The sequence below is a fragment of the Miniopterus natalensis genome, chromosome 13 (genome assembly GCF_054644295.1).
Source record: "Miniopterus natalensis isolate mMinNat1 chromosome 13, mMinNat1.hap1, whole genome shotgun sequence".
NCBI classification, from domain to species: domain Eukaryota; kingdom Metazoa; phylum Chordata; class Mammalia; order Chiroptera; family Miniopteridae; genus Miniopterus; species Miniopterus natalensis.
Genome location: NC_142093.1, coordinates 53,066,325 through 53,084,325, shown reverse-complemented (window position 1 = coordinate 53,084,325; position 18,001 = coordinate 53,066,325). Strand labels below are relative to the sequence as shown.

Here is an 18,001-nt window from a genome sequence, read left to right as displayed (position 1 = left end):
AGAGCTACTGAGGGCTTCCCTACTCAGCTCAGAGGCAGTCCTCCCAGGAAGACCTGGGTGGGCTGAGAGCACCCAGGCTCCCAATCCTGGCTGCTGAGGGCGGTCTGAACAGGCCCTGCCCCCCACCCCCAAGCCTCCGCCCTGCCCTCCCAGCTCTCTGGGCCGGCGCCCAGGTAGCTCTGGAGCGCAAACCCGTCGGGCCAGTTTTGAGAGCCGAAGGACAGAGGCTGGCGAAGGATGTGCGGCTGGCCCTGCGCTCCTCCCGCACTCTCTGCTTCTTGAGCCCCACATCCCCCTGCTCCATAGCCTTGGGCAACCTCATGGCGGGCTCACCAGGCCTCCTGGTGCCTCTACTGGGCCTGGGCCTGGGCCTGGCCCTGATGCTGGCCCTGAGCCTGCCAGGGGCGTGGGCTGTGGACTGTGGGTCCTTTGGCCCGGCCGCACACCTGACCTTCACTCCGGCAGCCAGGAACCGGTGGCTGGCCCCTCGCCTGCGCACTCCAGGGCCCTTAGACCACCTCTATGGCACCGTGCGTCGCTTCCTCTCCACTGTGCAGCTCAACCCCTTCCCTGCTGGTGAGTGTGCTCTCCCCAGGCGGCGGGGGAGGGACTGGGTCCTGGCCAGCACCCATTATCCAATTTCCACAGTGGGACTGGGTGCTTGGAGGGCAGGGTCCCCAGCATTCCCCACCCCCATCTTCCTGCCCAGGGGCATCACCTGGAGACCCCTCCAGGACCTTCCTGTGTGACCTTGGGTGAGCCCCTTTTCCTCTCTGAGCCTCAGTTTCTCTGTTCTAACATAGAGGAGATTAGAAGTTCCCAGAGACCCAGCTAAGATTTTCTCTGGGTCTAAGTGGTGCCAGGGTGTGGGAGGAGCAGGAGGGGCTGCAAGGCCTCTAAGCCTGTCCCCTGACTCTTGAGGGGAAGAACTGCTAGGCCAGGCCCTTCTCTGCTTTTAACCAGGATGGTGGCTTGGCTTTCCACTGCCTGGCCAACGTGTAGGGTCCAGGAGGAGGGGCTGGCCAGACGGGACTCCTCTCAGCTACACCCTCCTGTAGCAGCCCTGAGGCCTGGGCGTGATGGCAAGGGACTGTGGTGACACTGCCTTCTCCCAGGGTGCCTGGTGGTGGGGAGAGCCCCTCCAGAGTGCCCACCTTCTCCTGGCAGTGGGGGTGGGAACAGGGGCAGAGCAGTTGCTGTCCCCAAGCCCCCAGCTTGACTCTTTCCGTAGAGTTGGTGAGGGCCCTGCTGAATGAGCCAGCCTCCGTGAAGGTGGATGAGGTGAGGCTGGGGCAGGGAGGGAGAGGAAGTTCAGGCTGAGCCTGAGGGCCAGAAGTGGGACGGCCCCGGTCCCCGAGGGTGGGGTCTTGGGGATCCCCTCCCCTCTTTCATGAGCACTGCAGTCTGCAGAAACTGATTTCAAACCAAAGCTCTGCCATTACTGGGGTTTGCCATGAACCCCAACCTCCCTGGAGGGCTGTTTCCCCAGTTGTAAGGTGATAAACAACAATAAGAACACGTGCACCTTACATGGGACCAAGGACATTCATGAAAGTCCCTGCTGTGTGTGTTCCCCTCCTGGTTGCCCTCTGGTGTCCTGCGGAGCAGCCTGGCTGGTGGGGTGAGACAGCCCCTCTGCCTTGCTGCCCTGCCCTGCCAGGTGGTGCGGTATGAGGCTGGCTATGTGGTGTGCGCTGTCATTGCGAGCCTCTACCTCCTGGTGGTGCCCACTGCCGGGCTCTGTTTCTGTTGCTGCCGCGGCCACCGGCGCTGTGGGGGCCCAGTGAAGACGGAGTACAAGGAGATGGCCTGTGAGCGCGGCACCCTCATGACCTTCCTGCTGCTGACCACCCTCGTGCTGCTGTGAGGGGTGCCCGGCTCAGGTGGGAGGGGTGGGCCCAGGCCCAGGTGCCCAAGGACATCCAGTGAGTCCCTTCATCTGCCCCCATCCCACAGGATTGGTGTTGTTTGTGCCTTTGTCACCAACCAGCGTGTGCATGAGCAGATGGGCCCCAGTGCCCAGGCCGTGCACGAGACACTGCTCGGCCTCCGGGGCCTGGTCTCTGACATCCCCCAGGTGAGCATCGGGTAACCCCTCACCCTCACTCACCCACAGGAGCACCAGGCCCAGGCAGTCAGAGCAGAGTGGGTCCTGAAAATTAGCCCAAAGGAGGCCCCTTTCAACACGCACCTGACTGCCCCCTGCTGGAGAGTCACTGTAGTATATAAATGCACCCCTGAGTCAGCGAAGGGCTGGGGAAAGGATCGGAGAGAGGACTGTCAGGTGATGGCCCTGTGTTTGCCTAGGAGCTGCAGGCTGTGGCACAGCAGTTCTCTGTTCCCCAGAATCGCGTCTTGAAGGACCTGGATGGTGAGGATTAGAGCTGACTGGCAGGCAGGCCAGCCCCAGGGGCCCCCTGCCCAAGCCTGTCTTGAGGGGCCCCCTTACCCCCTCATCCCCTCATCCTGGCTTCTACCTGGGAACACCCTCACGGAGGTGGGGATTGGGCCCAGCTGGGCAGTCAGTCTGCTGCTGAACCTGGGGAGGCCAGATGGACGGATAGGGAGGGCTCTTGGCTCCTGGGAACCAAGCCTCAGACTGCCCTTTGCTCTTCAGGTGTTGCCATGAGCATCGGGAGCACCATCCATAACCAGCTCAGGAGCACCGTATATGAGATGCTGGCCTCACTGCTCAGCCTGGGCCAGGGTGAGTGGAACCAGCTTCCTGGGTGGTGTCTCCTGAGGGCAGGCCCCACCCTCACTCAGCCCAGGATTTCTTTCCAGTAGCTTTAGCCAAGCCCCACCCCTGGCTTTATCCTAGGATCCCCTTGAGCACCCTTGCCCACATCCTGCCTCATTGTGCCCCAGGGCCATTTCCATTATAACTATTGAGGTTAGAGGTTAATGCTGGCAGTTCCCGTTGGCTGGGGGGGGGGGGGGGGTGAGAGGGAAGATGTTCTGCTTCCCACAAGGACTCTGAGGATGCCCGCAACAGTGGAGGCTGCTCAGTCAAGATGTGGGTGGTCTCTCAGCCCTACAGGTCTCAGTGGACCACCTCCGAGCCCTGAATGCCACCCTCATGGAGCTCCGGGAGGGACAGCAGGACCTGGATCAGGCTATTTCGGTGCACCGAGAGCGTCTCCGTGACCTGCTGCAGGAGCCCGGCTGCCAGAGCTGCGAAGAGACCCTGAGCCAGGCCCATGGCCTAGAGTTGGGAGCTGACTTTGGCCAGGTGCAGGCCTGACAGGGGCCATTAGAGCAAGGGGCGCTGCTCTGCCTGGTGCCCCAGGAGTCGCCCTGGGCCCCACGTTTCCCGAGGCAGACCTCCATCTTCCTCCACACACCGAGGGCTGATGATGGCAGCTTTCCTGGGCACGCGCTGTGCCATGAATGCCATGTGTATTAGCTCTGAGTTCTCACTGCCACCCAGAGCAGGAGGGCTGTGCTGTCCCGACATTTTACACATGAAGACACTGAGGTTTTAGTGGCCTCCGCCCCCACGCCCACCCTTGTCCTCCCTCAGGGATCCCTCTCAGGCCTTTGTCATTACCCGCCATCCCCTCCTATTTCAGGTGCCCCACGTGGATGATGTCCTCCATCGCCTGGAGGGTGTCCCAGAAGCCAACTTCTACAGTATGGTCCAGGAGGTGAGTGCCTACCTCAGTCTACCTGACTTCTGTACTTGCCTGAGAACTCACAAGTGAGGAGACTCAGTTTCCCCCTTTTGGGTGGGTACCCAGTTGAACTTAAGACTTAAGACTTGGGTCAAATCAGAGCCTCACGTATCACATGGCACCCAGGGCTGGAATCTCAGTTCTTGAGTGCACAGTCTGGTCTGGGGACAGGCCTGGAGCTCAGAGGCAAGAGCTAGGACCCTCAGGGCCTGGGGGCTGGGGTGGCCAGGAAGGGAGCATACAGCTGAGCCCTGGAGGACAGGCAGGATCCCCTGGGTGGACATGGGCTGTAGGTGAGCGAGCTGCATGAGCCAACGCCTGTGGCCCAGGGCCTGGAATGCCTGAGTTGAGGAAATGGTGAGTCAGCTGTGCAGGATGGCTGCAGCAGAAGGTTCCAGGAGGAAGGAAGTTTATCTGAGTCTGGAAGAGTAGGTTAGCACTGGACTTCAGGGAAATAGACCTAGCAGTCATGCACAGGATGAATGGGAGAGATGAGAGGATGGTTGGGAGCCTACTGCAATAGTCTAGGCAAGAGGGATGGGGATAAAAGGAGGGGTCTTTGAGGAGCTCTGTTTGGGGAGCTGAGTCAGGCTGGGCCCAGGGAAGGGAGAAGAAGCCACCGACCAAGAGAACAAAGGGAAAGCTGATTGCTGATTTCCTGAGTTGGAGCACAAAGTGAGAGCCCCTCCCTCTGGTGGTGTCATGGTCCCCAAGCTGGTGTTGAGCGGGAGGCACAGCTGCCTTTTGTTCTGGCAGGAGAACAGCACCTTTAACGCCCTTCCATACCTGGCTTCCTTGCAGTTAGCCGACGTGGTGGAAGGTAAGGCCCTGCCCAGGGGCCAGACTGGCTGCCCTGCATGCCACCCCACCCCACCCCACCCCCTAACAACAGGCTCATTGGCTGAGGAGGGGGCAGTGGGGCGGAGGCTTAAGGTTGTCCCTTGACTGGGCGTGGACAGAGAGTGGGCCCTCTCTGTGGGGCCAGGTGTTCTTCCTGCCCATCTTTCTCCCTGGGCCCTTGGGTGCCTTCCCCAACCCATAAGCCCCTGTTGCTTTGGGCAGAGCTGAAGAAGGCAGTGGCCCAGGAGCCTAGAGGGCTGAAGACAGTGGCCGAAGCATTCCCAAGCTGGGAGGCGGCCTCTCGTTGGAGCCAGGCACTGGAGAAGGTGGAAAACAGTAGCCGCCCCTACCTGAAGGAGGTGCAGAGATACGAGAAATACAGGTGCTCCGGACCCATGGCGGTGGGGGTGGAGTAGGCAGCCCAGCTGCTCAGCCACCAGGGAGCAGTTACAGTCCCCATCAACTCCTTTAAGCCTCTGCCTCCTTCAAGCCAAGATCCTTTGCTCCTTGGTTCCCTGTGTCCCCACTTTAGTTGTGTGCTCTTGAGATCTGAGCCTGGAGACCCCATAGGACAAGGGTGGCCTCAGGAAATGTCCATACCTACACTCTTAAAGCCCCAACCTTGGGGTTAGTGCCCCAGCCTGCCACTAAGTCTTATGCTAGCCTATCCCTTCCCAATGACACCTGCATCTTCTCTGTGGCAGGTGGATTGTGGGCTGCGTGCTGTGCTCGGTGGTCCTGCTTGTGGTGGTCTGTAACCTGGTGGGCCTCAACCTGGGCATCTGGGGACTGTCTTCCCGGCAGGACCGCAGCCACTTAGAAGCCAAGGGCAGGGCTGGAGCCCGCATCCTCATGGTGTAAGAAGGGCTGTGGCAAGGGGCAAGGGGCTCTCCCATCAGGCTGGCCAGATTCCTCTATGCCCACAGCCACTCCTGTCCTGGGCATTGAGGACTGAGCTTTAGTACCTACTCCCTGGGTGGCCATGGCAAATTAAGAATTCATCTGGGCCCCATGTCCTCATCTGTATAAAAGGGTTGGACTACAGCAGGAGTGACAACACAGAAGTACTTTGCCTCCACACCGGTTGTAATTATAGTAACCAGTGGGCGCTCTTTCCTTTGGCTCCCAGACAGAGCCTCAGAATCTTTCTTAACCCAGCATCCAGGCAGCACCACCAATAGGAGGTGGCCCCAGAGATAGAATCTGTTTGCCCTGGACTAGATGGTCTCTAAGACAAGGGCTGCCACATTCAGTCATGCAGGCTGGTCACTGCACAAGGGTGCCTGGCCAAAGGGGCAAGTGGGGGCTGAAATCCAGCCCGTGGTTTACTCTCCAAGCGCAGACCCTGGCATGGAACTGTGCCTGTCTCCCAAAGAAGCCCCAGAGGGCAGCTGCACTGGGCCTACTCAGACCCTCTAAGTTGCTGCCCCTGCTGGCAGGTCCTGGCTAGCTGTACCAGGTGGCCCTGTTGAGGGCTGAGCTCTGGAGCTGGTCACCTGTATGTGCCCTGGGCCCAGAGGCCAGCAGTCCTGTCTCTCTGAGCAAAACAGTTACCCTTTCCTCTGGGCTGCCAGGGCCGCCAGGGCCCAGTGACAGGGTGAGGATGGGGGTGGGTGAGGTGGGGGCAGTTTGCAGTTCTAACTCCTGGCCCAGGTGGTGGAGTCCTCTGAGATTTTCTCCCCAGAGGGCTCTGTCCTTGGGCCTGCTCGCTGACCATGCTGGCCTGGGTTGTGGGTGGGGACAGGGTCTCCCCGCTCACCCCCCGCCTCTCTGCCTCCCCCAGTGGGGCAGGCCTCAGCTTCCTCTTTGCTGCACCCCTCATTATCCTCGTCTTCTCCACCTTCCTGGTCGGCGGCAACGTGCAGACGCTGGTGTGTCGCAGCTGGGAGAGCGGGGAGCTCTACGAGGTGGGTAGCGGGAGGTGTGAGCAGAGCAAGAGGGTTAGAAAGATTGGGGGCAGAGAAAGCGGGGGGATGATGAAGGTGGCCCAAGAAAGACAGAAAACCGCCAGCAGGTGAGGAGTGGGAGGGAGCCCGTGAGTCTCTGGGGTGATGCCCAGCCCCAGGGCAGGGACTCCCAGACCTGAGCCCCTCTGTTCTCCTGACGGAGTCTGCGAACTGCGGACCTGGTTGCTCAGTGCTTCTAGCAGGTAACCACAGATTCTCTGTTGCAGACCAGGCTGCCTCTCTTCCCAGGGTTTGTGGGAAGGGTACTTTCAGGGAGTTGGGGTGCCGGGGTAATTTGAGTTTGAGGCAGGTTTGGGCCAGAGTCAAAGGGGCATGGTCTCTGCTGAGCCAGGGTGTCATGGGACTTGGCCCTCTGCTGTGATGGCCTTGCCCCTGCCCGCTCCAGGCTCATTTCTCTCTGACCCATCTCTAGTTTGTTGACACTCCGGGGAACGTGCCCTCATCCATGAACTTGTCCCACCTTCTTGGTCTGAAGAAGAACATCAGTATCCTCCTGGCCTATCAGTGAGTAGGAAGCCTGGGCTGGGGACAGGGTGTGTGGAGGAGCTGAAGTGGGTGTCCCATTAGGGCGACATCAGCCCCACCGGCCATCCGCTCTCTCATCTTTGGTGTCCACGGTTCCTCCCCAGGCAGTGCAGGAAAGGGGCTGCACTCTGGAAGGTTCTGCAGCTCAATGACTCCTATGACCTGGAGACATATCTGGATATGAACCAGGTGAGGGAAACTTCCAGAAGGCTGTGGGAACCCTTCCTGCAGATCCCCCTCCTCTGGACTTGCCTCTGTGGTGGGATCATCACCTAGAACCTGAGATGTCTGCAAGAGTAATTGAGGTGCCTCGGGCAGAGGCCCCAGGTGCCAGCTTGGGGCCTGGCCCAGGGGGTTCTGGGATGTGCGGGTGGACAGTTGAGCGCCTGGGGCTGTGAGCTGCTCTGAGCATTGTGCTCCAGGAAAACTGGACACAGCTGAGGCAGCAGCAGGAAAGGCTGGTGACAGTGAGTAGGAGGCTGAAGGTGCGTGTGTCCTGAGAGGGACAGGCATTGGTTGGTATGCTGTGGTCAGGATGGGGTGACAGTGAAAACAATGGTGATGAATTTGGGGATCACTGGGGGAGGGCTCCCACAGGCCCCTTGCTGAGCTTACACAGTCAGTAGGTGGTGGCAGGATTCCCTCCCTCAGCAGCTGGACTTTGCCAGACCTTGGTATGCAGAGCTGGAGACAAAGATGCATACTGCTGAGACAGTTCTGGGCCAGAGAAGGAGGTGCTGCTTCATGAGAGGGGTCCTGCTTGGAGATTGGGGTTCTCCTGAGGGTGTACATTCTTTCCTTGTTCCTCTCCACACCTCAGGGAGGTGGAGGACAGGTGCTTGACTCCCAGGGCTCTCAGGGAGGCTTTCCAAAGCATGTCCTAGGGACCCCCCCAAACATGCTGACTCCTGATTCCCCATCCAGAAACCCTTCCATCTCCTCTTGAACCCACCACTCATTCCAAGCCCACAGGCAGCATAGCCAAGTGGTCCAGGTGACAGTCCTAACTTCATACCTTAAACTGTATAAATGGGACAGTTCCCATAGTTCCTTAGCTTTCTCCCTCGTGTCTCTAACCAGATGAGATGCCCACAGAGCAGATGATGCCAGGTTCTCAGTCACCACAGACACTGCCCATGGAAGAAGGCTGGCCAGGGGGTGCTTCAGCAGGGGGCCTGGACAGAGGGGCCCATGCTCTGCTGGCTGGGAGTCATGGCTCTCATGGGGAGGGGTTTCAGCCCCAGTCCTAGAGGGGAGGGGTCCAGTTCACAGGAAAGTCTGGACAGTAGGGCAACAGGTTCAGAGGGGCTGGGCAGTCCTTGAGGGCCATCTGGCAACGTCAAATGTGACCTTAAGAGTGTTCTCGAAGGAGATAGTAAGGAGCTGATGAGGCAGAGATAAGTGTGACAAGGTGTGCTTTCCAGCGCACCAGGAGAGCTCTGGCTGCCTTCAAACATCCCCTGTACCTGTCTGTCCCTGATGCCTCAGAAAGAATTAGGCCTTTCTCCCCCTAAGGAAGACAGGGTGGAGGTGGTGAGGCGGGAGAGAACCAGAGCTGGGCTCCATTCTCTAACTTTCTGTGAAACCTAGGGCAGGTGAATGCTCCTCTCTGGACTCAGTTTCTCATCTGTTAAACACTGGGGCTGAATGGCATGCCCTTTAAATCCCATCCAGCAGTGATTGGGAAATACTGAGTGTCCCCTTTTAAGCTGTGATCTGTCTTGGAAATGTGACTGTGCTCATTCATTCATTCAATCACCCACCCATTCATTCATTTTTACACATTCAACACACTTGTCCTGTGCCCACCACACGTGAGCCTCTGCTCTAGCCTCTGAGGGTTTGGTGGTTCAGAATGGGTGGAAGAGGTGCTGCTCTCGCAGAGCTGATGGCAATAGGCAAGTGCACACATAAATAATGTCCCAGTGACAGGTGTTCTGAAGACCCTGACACATGGTGATGTGATAAAGATGAGTGGGGAAGCTATTTTATACTGGGAGGCCAGGGAAGGTCTGTGTTGCTGTCCAGTAGCCAGATAGGTGCTTGAGGAGGGCTGGGTATTGGTAGGGTTGGGTTGGAGGGGGGTGGGTAGGAAGCGGAGGCCTGTGGGGGCCTGTCTGGGCCTGGAAGGATCCAGGGTGGAGGCCCTGGTGACTGCTTACCTAGGCCAGCAGCTCTGGGCCCTGGCTCAGTGCCTGGGCTTGCCCTCACCTTGTCCCCTCTCTCCCAGTACAAGGCCAACATGGAGCAGGAGTTCCAGAACCTCAAAGTGGACATGGAGAGTCTGGACCTGCTGAGCCCAGCCGGCCGCCGGGACCTGGAGGCCCTGCAGAGGAGTGGGCTTGGTAACGTCCACTACCCTGGCTTCCTCATTCAGGTCAGCAGTGGGCCCCTCAGGCCAGACCCTGCACAACAGAGGGGCTCACAGAGGAGCTGGGGGCTGCGTCTCACCTTGTCCCACCCTCTATCTTCCCTCCACTCCCCATGTCCTGGGGAGGGGGGGCACTGTCCCAGATCATGTGCTGCAGGCCTACCCTGGTGTTCCCATCCTGCTGGGATGAGTGAATGTGCCCCCAGCCCCAGAGTGTGCTGCTGTCCGTGGTCCTGAACCCTCTGCTGTGGCAAATGGTGGTGGGAAGTTGCCTCTTTCCTTGGGTTACACCAGAGGGCGACTCACCGTCTTAATTCTATCCTCATGGAAAATGTCTGGTGTTTGTCAGTCAGTTTCAGGTCAAACCCGCTGTGGCCAATGTGTCCCAATAGACTCACCTGGTGTGCAGTACTCTTGAAAAGACTGGGAATTCAAGGGAGGGGGACCCAGGGTTCATCCCCTCTTGGCCTCTCCTCTGCCTCCAGATCCGGAAGCCCGTGGTGAACACCAGTGTGGAGAAGTTGGCGAACAATCTGGAAGGACTGGCCCACTCTCAGGTGAGAAGGGAGCCGAGACCCACTGGGCAGGCAGGAGTCAGGGAGAGGCCCGAGAGGTGGGAGGGGGTGAGAGTGGTTGGACTGGGGAGGGGGGCAAACTCAGGGGATTGAGGGTTCCCACCAGCAAGGTTCCAAACCCCTGGCAGGGTGGAAGGGTTTTGCAGTATCAGTTCTGACTTGAGTTTGGTCACCAATTGGCTGTGTGGCCTTGGGCAAGTCACTCACCATCCTTGGGCCCCATTTTTTCCATCTGTGAATATCAGGTGAAGTGACTGGCCTGACATCATGCAATGGGGCAAGTGTTTCTAAGTGCTCACTGCTCATGGGACCCACTGGGACTGGTGGTGTGAGGACAGTGTGATGGATCAGATATGACAGTTGTCCCCCAGGAGCATCAGCTCTACTGGGAAAAATAGCATTTTGTATTTAGAGATATTTAGAGTTTAAAAAGTTATTTTTCAGATAACTTATAGACCCCACCCATTTCAGCAGATGCCACTGCCACTCAGACAGGGTCTTTGACTGACTTAGGGATGCCTCCCCCAGGTAGACCTTGAACTTGGGCTTAGGCCACCCAAACCCAGATCAGGCCTAGGAGCTCAAGGAGGCCTTGGTGATCTTTGGCTGAGCCTGGCATTCACATCCCTCACCATGTTGGCTGAATAGTTTAGTAAAGATATGTTGGCAGGGGCTGTCCTGTCCTGGGCAGAGGCCATTCTCTCTGTCTCCTCTCAGGACAATTCTATGCTGGGGAAGCAACTGCAGGAGGAGGCCCAAGGGCTCAGGAACCTCTACCAGGAGAAGGTCCTCCCCCAGCAGAGCCTTGTGGTAAGTCTGGAGACCTAGGGAGCTTGGGGCCTGGAGAGGAAGGGAGGTAGGGAGGGGACATGAACAGGGAGGCAGGCACCGGATCCTGCTCTCCTCTTGACCAGCCCCGATCTCTCCTCCACAGGCCAAGCTCAACATCAGTGTCAGGGCTCTGGCATTCTCAGCACCAAACCTCCAGGTGGCTCTGGAGATGGGAGGGTAGGGTGGAGCAGGTGGGCAGCAGAGGGAGGGAGGAAGAGGCCCAGCTGGGACCTCACCTGCTCTGCCCGATCCCACAGGAGATTGAGGGTTGGGGTGGGAAGAATTGGGCTGGATGAGTAGATCCTTGAGGACCACTGTCTTGACCTCTCTGTCCTTAGCGCTTAATGCCCCCTGCCTCAAGCTGAGCATGTTGTGTGTTACATGTTGAATTAATGGCCGAATGGCTGCTCCCTGACTGAGCAGGACACTGAGTTGAGCCTCTCTCCTTTCCCCAGCTGGAGGCCTCAGGTGTTCTGGACAGGGTCACCCACCTAAAAGGAGAGCTGCCTGCTTGGGCCACCCACATCCTGAGGAATGTGAGTGGGGGGATGGAAGAGGGGTGCGGGCTACCTCAGAGCCAGAGGTAGGCTGAGGGGCTGAGGCACGCAGGGCTCCCACTCCAGGCCTCTCCTCTAGCCCTGTACCCTCACAGTGGCTCCCGGGAAAGCCAGCTGGGCCTGTCCTGATGGGGCAGAGCACTGGTTCCTGGGGTTCCTGCCAGCCCAGAGCTCCCTTCCTTCCTGCAGGAAAGTGAGTGCTTCCTGACCCGAGAGATGGGCTACTTCTCCCAGTATGTAGACTGGGTGAGAGATGAGGTGAGTGGGGCACAGAGCCACTACCAATTGCTTGCTCCCAGCCATTCACCCTGCTCTACCCCTCTTTCGCCTCAGATCCCCTTGGGAGTGACTTGGAGGTGCCCTGGAACCCAAACTCCCAAACCTGCCTTCCATGCCCCTGCTCACTAGCTGGGCTCTGCACCCCCGCCCCCCAGGCAGCCCATGTGTCCTCTGAGGCCTGAGTGTGAGCGGGACTGGCCAGGCGTCCTGAACAGACTGTCTGAACCTGTCACCATGCCCTTCCCCGTGTTGGCCCTGTGCCCACCCTGTCTAAGGCCAGCCCAGCCCTCAAGCCTCCTCTCCCTGCAGGCGCTTGCTGGCCCAGCCTCCACAGGCTGCGCTGCCTCCCCAGTGAGAGTGTGACTGCGGGCACAGTGCTGGGAACACAGTAGGCACTTAGTGGAATGGAAAGGGCAGGAGCTGAGCTGTGTCAGTGTGTCCTTACATCTCTGTGTTCCTTCGTCCATGTGTCTGCATCCATGTGTCCCTGGGCCTGTCTGTGTCCCTGTCAACCACTCTCTCTGACTGAGGCGGGCACATGAGGATACTTGCCTCATGTTGATGCCACAGGTGACTCAGCGCATCGCCACCTGCCAGCCCCTCTCTGGAGCCCTGGACAATGGCCGTGTGATCCTGTGTGACATGATGGCTGACCCCTGGGTGAGTGCTGGGGAGCTCACCTGTGTTATGGACATTAGGCCCCGTGGGAGGGGCACATGAACAGGACCTGAGGTGAGGCCGGGTCCCTGCCCCAGGTCTGCACCTTGGCCCTGGGAGCACTGCCTCGGGCCACTCACTGAGGCAGTGGGGGCCCCGTGAGCTAACCCCTAGCCTCCGTTCTAGAATGCCTTCTGGTTCTGCCTGGCCTGGTGTACCTTCTCCCTGGTCCCCAGCATCATCTTTGCTATCAAGACCTCCAAATACTTCCATCCCATCTGGAAACGCCTTAGGTGAGGGGCTGCCAGAGCTGTGGGAGCAACCAGGGCTCACCCCGTCCTGAGACTCCCTCGCTAGGCAGAGGGGGCACATGCTGGCCCCGAGGAGCCGCACTCTGAGGGGCCCCAGGGTCGAAAAGTTCTCCCGATACCCTTGCTGTAGCATAGGCACTGGGTGTCACCTCTCGGGACGCCGCTTGCCCCCGGAAAGTGTCTGAGGCGGGAAAGTGGGGCTCTGGGCTGATCCCTGTGTCAGGCTGGGGGCTGTGCGGGGTCAGTCACTCTCTCCCTGATGCCACAGCTCCAGCAGCTCTGAAGAGACTCAGCTCTTCCACATCCCCCGGGTCACCTCCCTGAAGCTGTAGGACCCCCTTGGGTGAGTCCCCCTTAATTCCTTGGTGCCAAGGGCAGGGGTATTGGCAGAAGGAAAGGAAAGAGCTAGAGCCCTGAAGCCCTGCTCTGGGGGGTCATGGGCCACTGTCCTTCTCCACTGCCCCAGACCCAGGCCCTGCCTACAATCTGGGGGCTCCAGGGCCCAGGAGGGCAGGGAGGTTCTGGGACTTGGTGGGTCTGAGCATGGGGTCTGGTCCATCTAGCAGTGGAGCCTACAGGCCCAAGCCTGTACCCCCATCCCTCTCACTCACCCCTTTCATTCGGAATCCATAACAGGTTTGCTAGCTGCAAGGTGACGCCGGGCTGCCGCCTTCCCCTTTTGCTTGGCCTGGACCAGAGGACTTGTCGCTCTTGCTCCCAGATCCCTAGCTGGTGTCTAGGCCTGAATTGTCCCTTACTTCCAGCTCCCTGACCCCATCTTGCCTGTTCCCTTTCCACCCCGTCTGCTCATGACCTCCTTCATTTATTCTCAAAAGCTCTGTTGCTGCTGAGCTACAGAGTCAACAGGTTCTTCCATTGCCAGTCAGCACCAAAGAGACCCTGTTCCCCCTGTTGGAACCCCTTGGGTGGGACAGAGGCCCTGCCCATGCCACTCTGTCATCGCCCACCCCTCCCCCTGCACATGCCCCCCAGCACTCCTCTCCAGGCTCCTCTCCTCTTATTTTCCCTTCCCCTCCACAGTTTCCCCAGCTTCGCTCTCTCCCCTCCTCAGCCCTGACATTTCCCCCGCCCAGGGAAGCCTGTTTCCCTTTGACCTTTCTTAAGCTTATCCCACTACCCTGCTGGTCCCCAGGGACCTCTCCTGCTTGCCCAAACTAATCAGGTAAAGCCACCAAGTAGGCAAGGGGTCACTACGGCCTGGACCTGGGCTGGTTGCCTCATGGCCTCCGAGCCCACTTCTGCCTGGAGATTTGTACCCTCCACAGACCCCGGCCTGGATCTCCCGGCCCCCCAGCCTGTGTGAAGCCTGAGCCCCCTGCTTTTACCCTTGATTGGAAACAGTGCTGTTGTTCCCAGCAACTCTCTGTGTCTTAGTTCCCTGGGGAGGAACCTTGGACCTGGGCCAGAGCAGGGGTTCCCCTCAGCTCCCCAGAAGGTAGCCTTTTTTACAGCCCACACGCAGCTTCCCCAGCAAGGGTCTGGTGGCCACAACAGGACTTCGCACTGTGACCTTTACTCCTCTCCTGTGCATGTGGCTTGGGGTTGCCCTGTGTCCCTCACTTCCTCAGCCTTGGCTTTGGGCCCTTGACACTAGGTCTCCCAGGTTAGGGCCCTATAAACAGTCAGTGTTTAATGAGTGTTTGTGGAGAGGAGAACCCAAGGCCTCCTCTGGTCACAGGTATCCAGGGATTCCCCCAGCAATCAGCAGGTGGGGAGCGGCCCGCTCCAGGAGTAGGCAGACCTGTCCATGTGCTCGTTCTGACCCTTGTTAGTGGGGGCACCTAAACATGTTACATAGGGCCCCTGGGCCTTGGCTTTTCCATTTTTAAAATGGGAGAAGAGTCATAGCCTCCTCATAGGGCTGTGAAAAATGTGACAATGTGTGGGAAGCCTTTGGTAGGGGCATGGCACGAAACGCGTGCTCAAATGCTGCTACACTTTGCCGTGACTGTTCTGGACCAGGGGCAGAACTGGGTCTGGGCAGGAGCAACGGAAGAGGGGGAGGGGCCCCTGTGCAAAGGCGCTTTAAGATTGTGGTCTGCTGAGTACTGGGAGTGTCTGTGTTTAATTGCATCTTATAAACCAGTAACAAAGTTTGTACTAGGAAGTAGAATGGTGCGTACACAATGTATTGTCACTGTTATAAGCACATTCTCACACAGGCATCCCGGAATGTAGCACAATTGCCTCTTTTTGGCTTTTCCCAGAGATTTTTTTTTTCTCGTTTCTCATCTGTTGCCCGGTACAAGAAAAATGTAGCCCCTGTGTTTTAAGAATGAAATTGATGGGATAAAAAAAGAAACAAATGATTAAAAAATAATTTCCAGCTCTCTATCAAAATTGCCTATCTTATCTTTGATATATTTGAACCTATTAAGTATAGTTATTTTAAAGTTCAGTAACTCCCTAACACGGAACCTCCATAAGTCTGTTTCTAGTGCCTGTTGTTTCTCTTCGTTTTCGTTAGTTTTTGTCTTGTCTCCTCACATACTTAGTATTTTTTATTGTGTACCATATATTACATCTGAAATTTATTGAAATAATTTGAGGTGTAGAATAAAGTTTTCTTCCCCCACGAAGGTTATGTTTACATCTGGCAAGTGGCTTGGGATCTAGCAAGCCAAGAGGGCTTTCTGTTTTCTGGGCTGAGATGATTTGCAGTCCCTTGGAGGGCTGACCTGTTTCTGTTCATATTCTGGGAGCAAAACCCTCTGGAGTCCCAACCCAAAACACGAAAGGTTTGCCAGGCACCGCGCCTTGTAGCGGGCCTAGCTTTTACCTCCTTCTTCCCAGAAGCTGCCAACAGCTCTGCTCAGCAGTTTGCTGTATCTTTTAGGACCAGCTGGACCCTCGGGAGAAAGTAGCCTTAGATGCCAAGCACACATTTCTGGGTTTCTTCTTTTCCCTGATCTTGGCCCTGTAATTCCTCGATGCCTTGTTTGCTCAATATCCCCAGTCAGACTTTAAAAATATACTGGCGCAGCTTAAGTTGTCCTCAGTTGAGGATTTAGTCCACATGACCTAGTCCACCGTGATCAAAAGTGGTAATCTTGGAAAATGAACTCCATTTCCTCTGTGAATTGGGAAAAGTCTGTTGCTCTTTGAATTAGTGTCCAGACACCTTGGCCTAGCCAAAAAGACTTTCCAAGGGGCTTTGGAGAGTATCACCGTAAGCTCTGGTTATTTTGGAATAAGGGTGCCACTTGGTGACAGAGAGATGGAAATAGCCACAGAGAGAAATATGTTACACATTTCCCTGATATTAAAATGCTGGGATCCTAAAGTGCAAATCCTACTTTATGTGTGAAACGGAGCCCCTCAGTGGTCACAGGCTCATCTGTTTCCTTGACACTGTCCTTGTCTCACATTGAGCAAAGGAAGCTCTGAGAAGCTGGATGGCTGGTTCAAGTTCCCATAAGTAGAAGCCCAGCCTGTTTTGGATTCAGAACCCCTGGTCCCGGTGGCCCTGGAGATTCTTTCCTGGGCATGCTGCTGGTCCCCATTCCCTGTGGGCCTGTGGGAGGGAGGCCCTGACTCCAAGGAGATTTGATACAAGTATTTTTGCTGTCCCTGTGACAGGAGGGATGGCAGATTGGAGGCCCTGGGAGTTCTGCCAGACACTCCACCTGGCCATCCCAGAGGAAAGGTCCCATGAGCCATGAGTGGCAGATTCTGTCAAAGAAATGCTATGTAGGCCAGGGTGTCAGGTTCCACATAGGTCTGAGGTCGCAGGTGGCTGGTCAGGCCAGTTCTGGCTGGCTGAGGTATGCACAGGGAAGGGCCACATGGCTAGGGTCTGCTCAGGCTACCTGAGGGCGCAGACATTTATGGAACTATGAGTATACACTAGCAAGTGTGCTAAGCACTTTACATGAGTTAACTAACAGACCAACACTGCTATTTACCTATTTATGGTTGAGAAAACTAAGGCACTGAGGCTGATTGCAGGCTGAGTAGAAAGGGCACCACTTCCCCAAAGGAATCAACTGATAATTGGGGCATTTAAGATGAATCTGAATTCTCTGGGGTCAGCTTGAGGTCCTGCTCTGGGTGGTCACAGACAGTGTCCTCCACCGTCCTCAGAGTCAGGTCCTCCCTACCCTTAGCTCCAGTGCCCTGTCACCAGGCCTGAATGCCAGGGACTGAGCCCAGAGACTGGTGGCCAGCCTGGTCCACACGCCATGTGCTGCTGGAATGAAGCCCCTTCCCTGTGGTCCCCTGTCCTTTCCTGTGCTGCCTGGATGTGCCCTTCCTGGAGCAGTTAATGCTCACCCATCTTACAGGCACCACAGTGTTTGTGAGAAGGCAGGTGTGCGCAGAGGTGACGTCACCCAGCCCTGACCTCAGCCACAGGGATGCAGAAGTTAGATGCTTGAACCCCCACCACACTGAGGGGACCCAGCAGTTAAGTGTCGCTGTTAGAGGAGGGGATTTGGGATAGGTGAGCTGAGCCCCAAGGGAGAGATGGGGTGTCCTCTCCACTTCAAGCCAGAAGGAAAAGGGCTTTAAAGAGAGTCCCCTGAAGCCTAAGGGTGTCCCTGCAGTTTGAAACCCAGTCGACTACATCTCACCCCTGCTGCTTCACTAGTCCAGAGGAAGGCCTCAGGGAAGGGACAGTCCCTACGGCCCAGCCTGGAGGGTGAACAGAGCCCAGCGAGAGCTACTTAAGGTGTCAAGGCTGCGAGAGGTGTCGGAGTTCCTGTCTCCCCTGAGTCCCATGTGAGAAACCCTGGGCAGGGATGGTGGAGAGATGCCCAGCAGTCACCAGGCTCTGAGGATGGGGTTGGGTGCCCACAGGAAGAGAGGTACAGCTTTAAACCTCTGCCAAATCCAGAGCACGGTTCCAGAGAGCTCCCTCTGGAGGCCGCCACTGCCACTAAAGGCCCTGCCGCCTGGGGCCACTCCCCCCCTAAACTGGGCGGGACCAGGCTGCCCAGCAGGAGGGCCAACCAAGACTGGGACTAGACCAGCTGAGACTGCGCTGTGTGATGTGAAGTGACAGAGAACCCCTGGGTCTCCCTACCAAGCAGCACCTCGGCTCTGCCAGGCTTCTATCCAGCTGCAGAAGAGATGTCGAGGGCAGGGGAAGACAGATAGGCCAAGTCAGGTGGCTTTCCAATTTCACAGCCCCACTGGCTCACAGTGATGCCTGAGGGCTGAGGCGGCCAGGGAAGGGCTGATTTTGGGCAACAAACATTTCTTAAGGTCCATGTGCAGGGTGAGACCCACCTCTACCCAGAGGGTCCTTCCTCACAGGCAGTGGCTCTTGGTGGCCCAAACTCTGAAACTGTACTGAGTACATCTCTCAGTCTCCCCCTCTCCCTCTTCCTTCTTTCCCTCGCTCTTCCACCTTTTCCCTCTCTCTCTCCTTCCCCTCCCCCCAAACCTCCGCC

The 18,001-nt window shown here is 57.4% G+C and overlaps 1 protein-coding gene across 1 annotated transcript; it reads left to right on the top strand.

Annotated features, from left to right (window-relative positions):
• Nucleotides 1-215: 215 nt before the first annotated feature.
• On the top strand, nucleotides 216-13,646 carry PROM2 (prominin 2). The gene is made up of 24 exons (XM_016209640.2): nucleotides 216-576; nucleotides 1,232-1,281; nucleotides 1,661-1,863; nucleotides 1,957-2,077; nucleotides 2,308-2,371; nucleotides 2,618-2,707; nucleotides 3,033-3,232; nucleotides 3,573-3,647; nucleotides 4,431-4,494; nucleotides 4,737-4,896; nucleotides 5,219-5,371; nucleotides 6,298-6,421; nucleotides 6,894-6,985; nucleotides 7,111-7,195; nucleotides 9,237-9,383; nucleotides 9,863-9,934; nucleotides 10,670-10,762; nucleotides 10,887-10,940; nucleotides 11,239-11,319; nucleotides 11,530-11,598; nucleotides 12,190-12,279; nucleotides 12,463-12,569; nucleotides 12,856-12,930; nucleotides 13,224-13,646. Exons 1-23 carry the CDS (start codon nucleotides 321-323, stop codon nucleotides 12,917-12,919), a joined length of 2,514 nt encoding a protein of 837 aa, XP_016065126.2. The 5' UTR covers nucleotides 216-320; the 3' UTR covers nucleotides 12,920-12,930; nucleotides 13,224-13,646.
• The last annotated feature ends 4,355 nt before the right edge of the window (nucleotides 13,647-18,001 follow it).